The sequence below is a fragment of the Lepidochelys kempii genome, chromosome 14 (assembly GCF_965140265.1).
Source record: "Lepidochelys kempii isolate rLepKem1 chromosome 14, rLepKem1.hap2, whole genome shotgun sequence".
Classification (NCBI taxonomy): domain Eukaryota; kingdom Metazoa; phylum Chordata; order Testudines; family Cheloniidae; genus Lepidochelys; species Lepidochelys kempii.
This window is the reverse complement of record NC_133269.1, coordinates 15,511,707-15,524,647: the sequence shown is the minus strand read 5'-3', so window position 1 is coordinate 15,524,647 and position 12,941 is coordinate 15,511,707. Positions and strand designations below refer to the sequence as shown.

The 12,941-nt window shown below is 44.5% G+C and overlaps 2 protein-coding genes across 13 annotated transcripts in view; one reads left to right on the top strand and one right to left on the bottom strand.

Moving 5' to 3' along the window:
* The window catches only part of SMIM5 (small integral membrane protein 5), a 28,027-nt gene extending 15,446 nt beyond the window's left edge, over window positions 1-12,581 (bottom strand). For both annotated transcript variants that reach the window (XM_073310468.1, XM_073310469.1), the window contains exons 1-3: window positions 12,408-12,581; window positions 6,608-6,692; window positions 1,514-1,641 (exon numbers count right to left, since the gene is read on the bottom strand). In XM_073310468.1, the coding sequence (XP_073166569.1) occupies window positions 1,514-1,641; window positions 6,608-6,692; window positions 12,408-12,547 (353 nt within the window). In that variant the 5' untranslated portion in view covers window positions 12,548-12,581. The remainder of the gene's footprint in view (window positions 1-1,513; window positions 1,642-6,607; window positions 6,693-12,407) is intronic.
* Window positions 1-12,941, top strand: part of RECQL5 (RecQ like helicase 5) — a 59,238-nt gene that overhangs the window by 37,356 nt on the left and 8,941 nt on the right. For 7 of the 11 annotated variants that reach the window (XR_012154767.1, XM_073310456.1, XM_073310455.1 and 4 more), the window contains 4 exons: window positions 6,679-6,783; window positions 7,248-7,475; window positions 10,194-10,293; window positions 12,590-12,626. Coding sequence is in view for 10 of the 11 variants with exons in the window: in XM_073310456.1 (XP_073166557.1) it covers window positions 6,679-6,783; window positions 7,248-7,475; window positions 10,194-10,293; window positions 12,590-12,626 (470 nt within the window). In the remaining variant the exon portion in view is untranslated. Of the gene's footprint in view, window positions 1-6,678; window positions 6,784-7,247; window positions 7,476-10,193; window positions 10,294-12,589; window positions 12,627-12,941 lie in introns of those variants that run through there. The other 4 variants (XM_073310457.1, XM_073310459.1, XM_073310464.1 and 1 more) reach the window with 4 other exon arrangements.

The following is a 12,941-nucleotide window of genomic DNA, read 5'->3' as shown; positions in this document are numbered from 1 at the left end:
CTCGCCTCCCAAATGGTTGGGATCCCTAGTTCAGCAGACCTGGCATTCCTCCCTAGTGTATCTCACTGGAGATGCATTATCTTTTCAAAGGCAGGTAGTAGCTATGCTAAGATAAATGCACCTTTCCCTGGTATTTTATCTTCCCTCTCTAGTTTGAGATAAGGTGCTGAAACATTCTTCACTGGACAAGAACAGTGGCATAAAGAAAAGAGAGGCCAGGCACTGAACTCTGATGAATATCCTCGTTATCATCATGTCTGCAGTGATCGGGTTTCACTAACATTTCGCGTCATGTTGCTGAAATTTCAGTGTTAGCTTTTCTTTCTGTCCCTTAACACAAAATTGGGGTTTCTCAGTGAAATGAAAGGTGACTACATTTAGAAAAAATTGTCATAGAGTCAACCTATGGAACTCTTTGCTGCAGGGAGAGAGAGAAATACTGTGGCTGAATTTTTAAAGAGCTGGATAATTTCAGAACACTTGTGACAATGCAGTCTGAGACAATGGGTATAACCAAGTCTCCTGCTTCAAGGCAAAAATGAACTGCGTGCGGAGCCAAGGAAGGCTATTCCGCCATGTAGATCATTGCACAACTAGCTATGTACTGCAGAACCTCGATTTTTTACAAACACCAATCTCGTGAACACTAGTTATACGAACCCTGCTTCGCAGCCGGGGGAATGAATCACATTACACAAGTGAGGTCTCTGAGGAACAAGTCGTCATTCCTTCACACTTTGATTCCTTCAGTGCACTGGAAATTTTTGTAGTGGCTTGAAGGAGAAGAAGAAAGTGGTACAGTGCATCATACTGCAACTTATGCACTGTACCTGCTGCAATTGAGATGTTTGGTTTAATGAACTCTTCAATTTTGTGAACCACTCAATTACCAGTTTGTTTGTAAAGTAGGGGTGTTGTTGTATTTTATTTGTTTTGCCTTCATCTGAAGCATTAAGGTTTTGGCTGTTAACAGGACACCAATGGCTTCAGAGCTCCTCTGTTCTTTGCCACAGCATTCCAGGGCAAAATCTTGTTTGTTGGTATTAGGGGGTTAAATGTACATGCCAACATCTTCCCCTCCCTCCTAACCCTGTCACTAAAGCTCTGTGAGGGAAGGGAGGGAGGGAGGCATGACCAGCCACTATTATATGCTTCACTCTTAACACCAAGAGGAGTGGTGTGTGTTTGACTAATAAGAGAATAATGCCTTCACTTCTTTCTCTCTTTGAGAAACAAAGAACTGACTCACAGAAGGCCTTTGACATTTCTGTAATGGTGCTGCAGTGGCAGGACCCGCAGCACCCTGCCGTTCTTTTGGAAGGGTAGGGGGAGAGACTCAAATGTGTCTCCCTTTTTTCCCTGGTTGTGAAAGAACTCTTTCTCTGAATTCAGGACCAGAATGAGTCAGTGCTGCTTTGCAGGGGGATAGAAAGCCATCTTTGTAGTAGCCCCTATTCAGCTTTCAGTGACCTGGGCTCATAGTACAATTAATTCACTGTCCCAATCCCCTTACCTGGGTAGTACTGTGTTCCTTCTGACTTCAGCACGCACGCTTGCACTGAGCTTGTTTGGAGCCTGCTGCTTTAGTTTCTTCACCAGCTCTTGGCTGTGTTTTCTGCTTGGTAAATCAAAACCCCTGGGCTGCAAGGGAGTTAATGAATAGGCAGTCATTATGGACTCTTAACAGAGTCTGTTTGAAATGCCTGGAGCCAACAGATACTCTGCTGGATTCCTTGCCATCTTCTGGCCAGGAATCCAGACTTAACCCCCGGCCCCCACGCCCTTTCCATGCACCTGTTTGTAGATGTCACCATTCAGACCTGCCTTAAAAAGGTAGTTTCTAATGGAGGAAATACTACTTTTCCCTCTATGACCATTTTGCTGCTGAAGCTGCCAAGCCAGCTGGAGTGCTTTTGGTAGAGAAGACAAAATGGCCCCGCTCAACCCTCTAATAATAGAAGAGTTGTCTTCTAAATTTGTGTTTTAGTTGCAGAGCCTGTTAGAGGCCAAGCTCAAGTCTGCTGTGCGACGCAGATGCCCTGTGAAGTAAGTTCACTGAAGTTGCATCTTTGTAACTGACAGAAGAACTTGGCCCAGTGTTGTCAACTGTTTGAGGGGGTTATAACTTTAAGATGAGACTTGGCATCAAGGGCTAGATATTCAAAAGCAAGCCATGCATCTGAAATATATATATATATGAAATATGTGCTGTGTAAATACATTCATAGTAATTATATTGTATGTGTCCAAAATGTGCTAGACACAATAAATCAGATACTATATACAAATTAATAATAAGCAGTTAGCCATTAATCCATTTCCATGGTCCGGCTGTAGTAGATAGAAGTGGTGCATGTGTGAGAAGGGAGAAAAGAACTAAAGTACTTCAATTGTATGCTCGCTGGGGCAGGGAGCGTCCTTTTTGTTCTGTGTTTGTACAGCACCTAGCACATGGTGGTCCTGGTTTGTGACTCAAGCTCATAAGCAGGATGGTAATACAAAAAACACACAAGAATAGTAGGGGGGATTTTGAGCAAAATCCCTGCAACTGTTGTTGATGTATGGGAAAGTGAGGCACTTGAGAAAATGTTCCCTGTTCTAAAAAAATCCCAATCACACCTTTTTAGACTTGGCAAAAGCAGGTCTATGAGAAAAGTAGCAAAAATGTAGTCCTCACTGAGGGCTGGTGTCTGCTTGATTTAACAAAATTATGGCTATTTGAAAATTGTGCCTCGAGAAAATGTCAGTCTGCACTTCACTGCTGCCCGTGTGTGCCCAGCTAGCTAAGGGCAGGTCTGCACTGCAGCTGGGAGCAAGCTTTCTAGCACAAGAGACAGACAGACGCTAGCTCTTCTCAAGCTAGAGCACTAAAAATAGCCATGTAGCCAGGGGTAGCATGGGCAGCGACATAGGCTAGCTACTTGAGTACGTACCTAGGGGATCCAGGTGGGTTTGTACTTGGGTGTCTAGCCTGAGTCACTGCCCATGCTACCCCCAGCTACCCTACTAATTTTAGTATGCTAGCTCAAGCTGAGCTAGTGTGTGTCTGTGCTCGGACTGGGAAGCAGTCTCTCAGCTGTAGTGTAGATGTTTCCTAAGTGAGCACTGTTTGCTTTTAAGGAACTTCAAACCCTGTTGTTGACACTTGAAAGCCCTGCAAATAGATCTTGAATAGGTTTGGAATAAAGAGCTTATGGGGGAGGGCATGAAAGCTCTGGAAGTCAGATTTCCTCCAGCCTCCTATGACCAACAAATAAATTAAATGCAGGATCACAAAAATTAAGCTTCCAACATCTATGTTGTGCCCATGTTCTCATGTTCCATTCCTGTTTTTCTTATTAAAAATGTGTAGCTTAATATGTTACTCCTTTGTGATAAAATTAGGGCTGTCCAACGATTAAATAAATTGTGCGATTAATCACACTGTTAAACAATAGTGGAATACCATTTATTTAAATATTTTTGGATGTTTTCTACATTTTCAAATATATTGATTTCAGTTATAACACAGAATACAAAATGTACAGTGCTCACTATATATTTTTTATTACAAATACTTGCACTGTAAAAACAAAAGAAATAGTATTTTTCAATTAACTAGTACTGTAATGCAGTCTCTTTATCATGAAAGTTGAACTTACAAATGCAGAATTATGTACAAAAAAAACTGCATTCAAAAATAAAACAATGTAAAACTTTAGAGCCTACAAGTCCACTCAGTCCTATTTCTTGTTCAGCCAATCACTCAAACAAGTTTGTTTACATTTGCAGGAGATAATGCTGCCTGCTTCTTGTTCACAATGTCACCTGAAAGCGAGAACAGGTGTTCTCATGGTACTGTTTTAGCTGGTGTTGCAAGATATTTACATGCCAGATGCACTAAAGATTCATATCTCCCTTCATGCTTCAACCACCATTCCAGAGGACATGCGTCCATGCTGATGACGGGTTTGCCTGATAACAATCCAGAGCAGTGCAGACTGACGCATGTTCATTTTCATCATCTGAGTCAGATGCTACTAACAAAAGGTTGATTTTCTTTTTTGGTGGTTCGGATTCTGTAGTTTCCGCATCAGAGTGTTGCTCTTTTAAGACTTCTGAAAGCATGCTCCACACCCTTCCCTCTCAGATTTTGGAAGGCACTTCAGATTCTTTAAACCTTGGGTCAAATGCTGTAGCTATCTTTAGAAATCTCACATTGGTACCTTCTTTGTGTTTTGTCAAATCTGCAGCGAAAGTGTTCTTAATATGAACAACATGTGCTGAGTCATCATCTAAGACAACTATAACATGAAATATATGGCAGAATGCAGGTAAAATAGAGCCGGAGACATACAATTCTCCCCCAAGGAACTCAGTCACAAATTTAATTTAACGCATTTTTTTTAATGAGTGTCGTCAGCATGGAAGCATGTCCTCTGGAATGGTGGCCGAAGCATGAAGGGGCCTACGAATGTTTAGCATATGTGGCACGTAAATACCTTGCAATGCCAGCTACAAAAGTCCCATGCGAACACCTGCTCTCGCTTTCTGGTGACATTGTAAATATGAAGTGGGCAGCATTATTTCTCGTAAATGTAAACAAACTTGTCTTAGCGATTGGACTGAGTCGACTTGTAGGCTCTAAAGTTTTGATTGTTTTGTTTTTGAGTGCGGATATGTAACAAAAATAATATACATTTGTAAGTTTCACTTTCACGGTAAAGAGATTACACTACAGCACTTGTATGCGGTGAATTGAAAAATACTGTTTCTTTTGTTTATCATTTTTACAGTGCAAATATTTATAATAAAAATCATAAAAAGGGGGCAGTGTACACTTTGTATTCTGTGTTGTAATTGAAATCAATATATTTGAAAATGTAGAAAAACATCCAAAAATATTTAATAATTTCAATTGGTATTCTATTGTTTAACAATGCAATTGTTGATGTAATCGCAAACTGCGATTAATCATGATTCATATTTTTTAATCGTGATTCATTTTTTTGAGTTAATTGCATGAGTTAACTGCGATTAATCTACAGCCCTAATTTCAAATACTGTGGGTGTAGATTCATCACTCCTACTACGGTTTGTCTACTCTAAACTGTATCATGATATATATATTTAATGTGATCCTGTGTACTATCTGGGAGCAATTTGAGGGCAAACGCAAAGCATGGGCTTACAAGGGATATAGAGTTTCCCTTAAGAACATACTTTGCATTCTCATACACACGTGTAGAGCTTGCTTGCTTTGTAGTAGGTGATTTTTTTTAAGTGGGTATTTTTAAATCAAGCCTGTTCTATGTAAGAGTTACATCACTATTTATTCAGGGCTCCAAGTAGTAGACACTACAGATATGTTTAAGACAAGACACTTGCTAAGAGCTTACAGTCTAAAAGACAAGGGGATACAATATGCTTGGAAAATGGAACTAGTTGATGTTGGATATAGATCTTGTTTCACTTGTTAATTTTTTCTTTAAATAATCCCCTTTTCCCCACCTTTCCCATCAGCCCTGGCACACTTGTTCAGTTATTGCAATGCTAGGTTTCAAAAACAGCCTCATTCCCCGTCATCTACCTGAAAAGAGGACTGCCTGGTTCTGCCCTCTCTAGCCAAATCAGATGATGCTTTCACCAGTTCAAGCATGGGGTGCTTTTGGAAGTGGGGGTTTCTCTTGCCCCTGTAGTTACTGAGCACATATGTGTATACTGTAATATAGACACATCTTGAGGAGCTAAACTATCTGCCCTGGAATATCTGGCCACCACTGTTCCCTCTAAGCTGTGTACGTGCGCACGCAGATCCTAAACCGCGCGTGCACGGCGAAACACCGCGTGCACAGAAGCACAACAATTTGCACAGAAGAAATTTTTTACGCACACGGCCTGTCAAACATTAGAGGGAACATTGCTGGCCACCCTCACATGCCTGGTTGCTAGTTCAGTATAACTGGTTGGGCAATATTGTCGAGCAGATGGCCTGGTTTTCATTGCTCACTAACATGCCTGTGGAATCCTTGTGGAGATTTGGCCATCTCTTTTGTCCCCCAGGAGGGGTATGTCTGCTCTCTACCTGGGACTGTGCCTCCCAGCCTAGGTAGACAGACTTGCACTTGCTCGGCTCAAGCTAGTACACTCAAAATAGTGGTGTGGACCTTGTGGCAACTCGGGCTTGACCCCCCAGGGTCTGAACTCAGGTGGCTAGCCCTAGTCTTTGCCAGAGCTGCAACATCTAGACTGCCACTAGCTCAAGCTCCACTAATGCAAGTGTCTACCTGTGCTGAGAGGCTCCAGCTGGGTAAAAGAACGAGCCTATCATCCTTCGAATTACCACTGTGATCTCTGTAACGTAAAATAAATGAGAAGCTCACCAATGTGTGATCTGTGGACCTATCCCAAACAGTGAGGGTCTGTGCAGCAAAACTGATCGAAATACATGTTTATCTCAGAACCCCAAACTGATCAAATGGCTCTAAAATGGAACATGTTTATCCGAGAGACCAGAACTAGTACAAGTGTAGGGGACCTCTCTGTGAGACTGACTCAAGGCTGTATCTTGTGGCTCAGCTTTGTCAAAAGTCCATAGTAAAACTTGTGGGTTTTCAGTCAGACTTACCTTAAACTTGGTAGTAAGGTGTTGACGAATCCACGGCCACAACGTCTCTGGCTCTTCCATTGTTTCAGCAGCCTTTGCGATCTCCCTGGTCCAAATTCAGAACAGAGTAGTCTTTGGAGTATGAATAAACGAATAGGCCTATTTTCCCCTTCCACTGAGCGCTCCATACACATAGGGTAAGTGGAGCTGAATTTCTGCTTGTGCAGCGTGTTGGGGTGTGTGGTAACAGTGTGTGTAACCTGGGGGTTTGGGGTGGCTGTCTGTTTGCAGTGGCACTGCCTTTAACGAGTGAGTATTCAAAAGCGCCCGGTGTTGGCCTGACCGTGCTCTTATGGAGGTCAGTGTAAAACTCCCCTTGACTTCAGTGGGGGAGTTAGGTCAACGCTGAAAGCTCCTGAAAAGCCCTCCTGAAAAGCCCAAAACAGATGAGTTTGGGACAGCCCCATGTTGCCCTTGCTATGGTGATCCTCTTCTCCCCTCCCCTCCCCACCCCACCCCATGTTGCAGATTTGATCTGCAGTATTAGGTATCTTCCGAGACTGCTTTCACCCCTTCCCTGCCCCCCATACTTTACCTCCCCCTTGCAGTAATTGTTCTCCCATCAGCATGTCATTGTTACCTTCTTTCTCTCATCTCCTAGATGTCGCCATGCTGCCATAGCAAAGTACTTTGGAGATGTCACCCCCCCTTGTAACAAGTGCTGTGATTACTGCAAGAACTCAGGAGCAGTGAAAAAGCAGCTGGATTCCCTGGAGCTTATCAGCAACAGCTGGAGCAGAACCTGCATTAGACCCACAGGTTCCTCTCGGGACACCTATGACCCAGAGCTATATGAAGGAGGGAGGAGAGGCTCTGGAGGCTTTAGCAGGTTCGGATTTGATTGCTGAGCCTCCCAGAGACTGCGGCGTGTTCTGCTGGGGAGGGTGGAGCTCCTCCTCTTTGGACTACCCTGCTGCCAGCCTTGCTGCTCCTAATTTCAGCAGATATTTCTGTGTAGTATTTTCCTCTCACTTATGGCCTCAAGGCCAGGAACTTTTTTCCATACGCTGTGGCTGGCTCAATCAGATTCATATCCCTGGGAGCCAGAAGCTGTCCTCAGATCATCTAGACCAGGGGTAGGCAACCTATGGCACACGTGCCAAAGGCGCCACGCGAGCTGATTTTCAGTGGCGCTCACACTGCCCGGGTCCTGGCCACTGGTCCAGGGCCTCTGCATTTTAATTTTATTTTAAATAAAGTTTCTTAAACATTTTAAAAGCCTTATTTACTTTACATACAACAATAGTTTAGTTATATAGTCTAGACGTATAGAAAGAGACCTTCTAAAAGCATTAAAATGTATTACTGGCATGCGAACCCTTAAATTAGCGTGAATAAATGAAGACTCGGCCCACCCCTTCTGAAAGGTTGCCGAAGCCTGATCTAGAACAATTGATGATCCCACAGAATGTAGCTGGTTCAAGGACCTGACCTAAATTTTGCATCTGAGCTGGGAGACGGAGGAACTAGACTTTAGAGAGACTGTAATCAAGTGGCTAGCTCCAGACTTCTCCTGGATTCTAGTCCTAGCACTGACTCACTAACCTAGGGCAAGTTGCTTAACCTCTGTGTCTCCGTTTCCCCTTATCTGTAAAACGGAGATGGGTGTTGGGAAGTGTGATTAAATTTATATAGTGCTTAGCACACTTGGATGATGGTGCTATACACATTTGGGATGGTGGTGGTTGTGGTATTAATAATAAATTATAATAATAATAATAATATTTATTTATTAATTTTTCCCCAATCTGTAACTCCTATTTTGCATGGGGATTTTGTGTTTGAAAGCAAAAGGCTGTTAGCATTGCTGGGCTACAGCCATCATGTGGTCAGACACGGTGCAAGCTTCTCTGCACACTTCTACCTATACAGCTCTGTCATGATCTGCAGCACTGACTGCCGTTCTAGCCTTCTGCTTCTACAGGTTGACACAGATTGGTAGCTTCATTCATCAGATGACACTGGCAGTGGGATGAGGCCAAATTACTAGTGACCCTGAGCTGTACGGTAACTCCTCGCTTAATGTTGTAGTTAAGTTCCTGAAAAATGCTACTTTAAACAAAACAATGTTACGCTAATCCAATTTCCCCATAAGAATTAATGTAAATTGGGGTGGGGTAGGTTCCAGGGAAAATTTTTTTGCCAGACAAAAGACTATATTTTTATATCTATCTATATATATACAGAGAGAGAGAGAGACACACACACACACACGCAGTATAAGTTTTAAACAATACACAGCAACGATGATTGTGAAGCTTGGTTGAGGTGGTGAAGTCACAGGGTGGGATATTTCCCAGGGAATGCCTTACTGCTAAATAATGAACTAGCACTTGGCTGAGCCCTCAAGGGTTAACACATTGTTGTTAATGTAGCGTCACACCCTACAAGGCAGCATGAATGGAGGGAGGGGAGACAGCATGGCAGAGAGAGACAGAGACACACCCTGTGTGTGAGAGAGATGCGCATTGCCCCTTTAAGTATGCTGACCCCATTCTAAGTACATTGCCTTTTTAAGTAGATCAGCAAGTTGAGACAGCAGCTGCTGATAGCAAGCTCCCTCCATCCTGAGCCCTGTCATGTCCCCCTGTGCTCTGTGGAGATGAGGTACAGGAGTGGGGGGAGGGGGACACCCTGACATTAGCACACCTCTGCCCCCTTCTCCCCCCATCCCCCCCGCAGAGCAAGCAGGAGGCTCCCGGGAGCAGCTCGAGGGCAGGAGCAGCACACGGCAGTGGGGGTGGGACAGCTGGACTACCCAGCAAATGGTAGCCTGCTGGGCGGCTGCTGCACAGGGAACTTAGGGGAGCGGGGAGCTGGTAGGGGGGCTGCCGGTCCACCCTGGTTCCAAGTCCCCCCCAGCTCACTCCAACAGGCTGCTCTTCCTGCAAGCAGTGGATAAAGCAGGTGGCTGCCAAACAACATTATAAGGGAGCAACTTTAAACGAGCATGTTCTCTAATTGATCAGCAAGGTAACAATGAAACGACATTAAGTGAGGAGTTACTGTATTGGAACCCAGGACTCCAAAGACAAAGGCTATTGCTTTAACATAAAAAGAACAGGCGGACTTGTGGCACCTTAGAGACTAACAAATTTATCTGAGCATAAGCTTTTGTGAGCTACAGCTCACTTCAACTACTAAATTTGTTAGTCTCTACGGTGCCACAAGTACTCCTTTTCTTTTTGCAAATACAGACTAACACGGCTGCTACTCTGAAACCTGCTTTAACATAGGGCACTGCTTGCTACCTACTTCACTGATTTTGTGCTGCTTGGCTGTACCTTCTGTTCAAAGCTGTAGTGGTCACTGAGGACCCAGCTGTGCCAACCTTACTCACTCTGTTGATTTTAGTGGACTCTTAGTTGAGGAAGTACTGCTCAACTTGATTAAGGGTGGCAGAACTGAGCTCTAAGGTGTGTTCCTAAAAGTCAATTAGAAAACACCTTCCTGATGTGATTCAGGTTTTCTAAGGCCTTTAGACCAGCTATTGCTCCCTCTGCAAGAATTTGTATTCCTCTCCTAACTCTCCTGCCTTCTAATCCAGGTATGACGAAGAAAACCGTGGGAGTGGGGATGAAGCCAGTGAGGAAAATCGGAAACGGGAGTGGTACAACTTCTACAAAAAGCAGATGAATCTGCGTAAAGTGAGTTGACATCCCTTCTCTAAGAGATCCGAGGGCTTCTGGCCTCTGTGCAGTGTACCTGCCTCTACTGCAGACATAGCAGCTTCCTGTGACTAGCAGCAGGACGATCAATGGTGTAATGATCACCCAGAAAGGCTTTATCGAATGGACATGTTGGCAAATGAGAACCAGAAGTCTGTAAATCTGAGAGCTAGCATAGGCCTCTCTAGTTTTACTAAATTCAGATATACAGGCCTTGTCTCCAAACTCTGGACCAGATTCTCTCATGCCAGTTTTTCTGTGGAATGGGGTGCTCTGAGGAGGAAGACTCTCCACAGTTTCCTGAACTAATTTGTCCTGAAGCCATTCTGTCTGGGGGGTGTTTTCCACCTCCCACCTCAGTCCCTCTGATCTTCCTTGGAGCTCCACCAAAAGTCAGAGCCATCTGCTCAGATTCAGGAGCCACCTGACTATTCCTCCTGCTTCCTGGAAATGTTTCCATTAACATTCCACAGTGCAAAGTGACCTCTGCAGAAAACTTAGCGCAATCTGAGTCCTCTAAGGATTCCTCCAGAGGCTGGGGGTGCAGAGGGCTGGATGGTGGATGCATCTCCAGCTGGCCCTCCGACCGATTTGCAGATGGAGATCTCTCCATTGGTAAGGGGCAGAGTAGAGGGAGGATGTGCTATGAAGATTGTTGATGGCTCCTGTCCCTCTACAACTTATTGCATGGAAAAAGGTGAAGGATCTTGGGGAGTGATGGGATTCTTGTAAATGGAGACTGGCATAAAGGGAACTAGCTTGTTACATATAATAGATGGAACCTTTTTTGGAAAATAATTATGCTGGGCCCTCTTCAAACTTCTCTCAAGGCCTGTAATTTTAAAACCCCAAAAGCTCAGGGTCTCTGATCAGTCCACGGGGTTCAGATAATTGAGTGAATAGTAACTTTGCATCCAGCTAGGTGATAAGTGTCTGATAAACTTGAAGCCTGCATTTCTGCTCCAGGAAGAAGTGGAAAGTACAGCAGCCTGTGTCTCTGCCGTGCCGGATAAACCCCAGCACAGACAGATAAAGAAAGGCTGCCAAGATAAAAAACAACAGTGCAGAGAAATGACACCATCTGTCCCTCATTCTTCCCCCTTCCCTCCCTCAACTCCTGTCCTCCATGTCCTGCCCCCACCCATCTCCCCACAGGGGATTTAATGACTGTTACTGGAGCAGGGGAATGAACTCGGAAACTCACCAGTAGACTTATCTATATTTAGCCCTCTGAACCTCTAGCATCATAATGATAATACGTCATCTTCCTATGGAGCTTTTCAGCCCCAGATCTCAGTGCTTTAACACGAATGAATATAGCCTCACCCCACCACTGTGAGGACAGGTAAGCATTACTCTGGCCCATCTGCAGCATGGTGTAATAAGGCATGGAGAGGTTAAGTGACTAGCCCAGGGTGTCTCAGTGAGCAATGCCAGTGCTGGAAATAGAATCTAGCAGTCCTATCTCCTAGGGCTTGTCTACGCAAACAGCTAGTTCCCAACAAGCTGGGGTGTGAATCTGCCCCACACTAGCCTGCCACAGACTAACTAACTGTGTGGACCCTGCTGACATGCATTAACAGTTCATTGATGTGCTTTGATCTAGCCCTCTCTGAAATGGGATGAGCTCAGAGCACATTAATGAACTGCTAATGCATTGCAGCAGGGTCCCTGGGGACGTTTTCAGGCTAGTGCGGAGTAGATGCACATCCCAGCTTACTGCAAACAAATTGTTCATGTAGACGCCCCATGTAGTCTTCTGCTCTGACCATTAAACTGCATTTCCTACTAGCATCGCTGTTGCAGTACTGTGTCTGTATTGTCCTCAGCTCCGTAATGGTAGCTGTTGCTGCATCCATCCTTGTGCCTTGCTGCTGCTTGATCTGGTTTCTATAAATTGTTCCAACTGTTGCCTATACTACATGGGTTTGATCCCCCTTCCCGTTTCCCATTTATGTGAAGAAAATCTCCTTGATGTTATTTACGAGCTGGCCCCTGCCCTACTCTAGTCAAGGGGATCCTGTCTGCTTTAACATATCTAATATTTGACTGGCCTCAATCAGCCCCTCTGGCCTTTGCGTTTCAACCCTTACCTGCTCCCCAGTCTCTTCTGTCCTTTTTGCTGCCTTTCCCACATCTTTATAATTTTGGCATCATCCTTCCTGGAAAAGGTGGTAGGAGCTGCGTATAGAGTCTCTCGTGTTCTCTGTAGTCCTTCATATATGTTGCTCATGATGGAAATGTTTGACCTCTCTCTCTCTCTCTTTTCCTGCAGGGCAAAGAACCAGAAAAAGACGACTTTGTCCCTCCAGGTAGATCTCTCCATTGCTTTATAGTTTTACCAGATGGTCTCGATCAGTGACAGAGTTCCATGGGGAAGGGGAACACTGTGGTTCATAGATACTAAGGTCAGAAGGGACCATTATGATCATCTCGTCTGACCTCCTGCACAACGCAGGCCACAGAATCTCACCCACCCACTCCTGCGAAAAACCTGGTTGCCTTACGTAACATCAATATCTGGGAATAACAAAGAATGCAACTTAGTCCTCCCCTGTGGCTGGATGTTCCACAAAGAGGACACCGCTGAATCAACCCACGCTCCAACTGTTGGGCACCAGGACCAG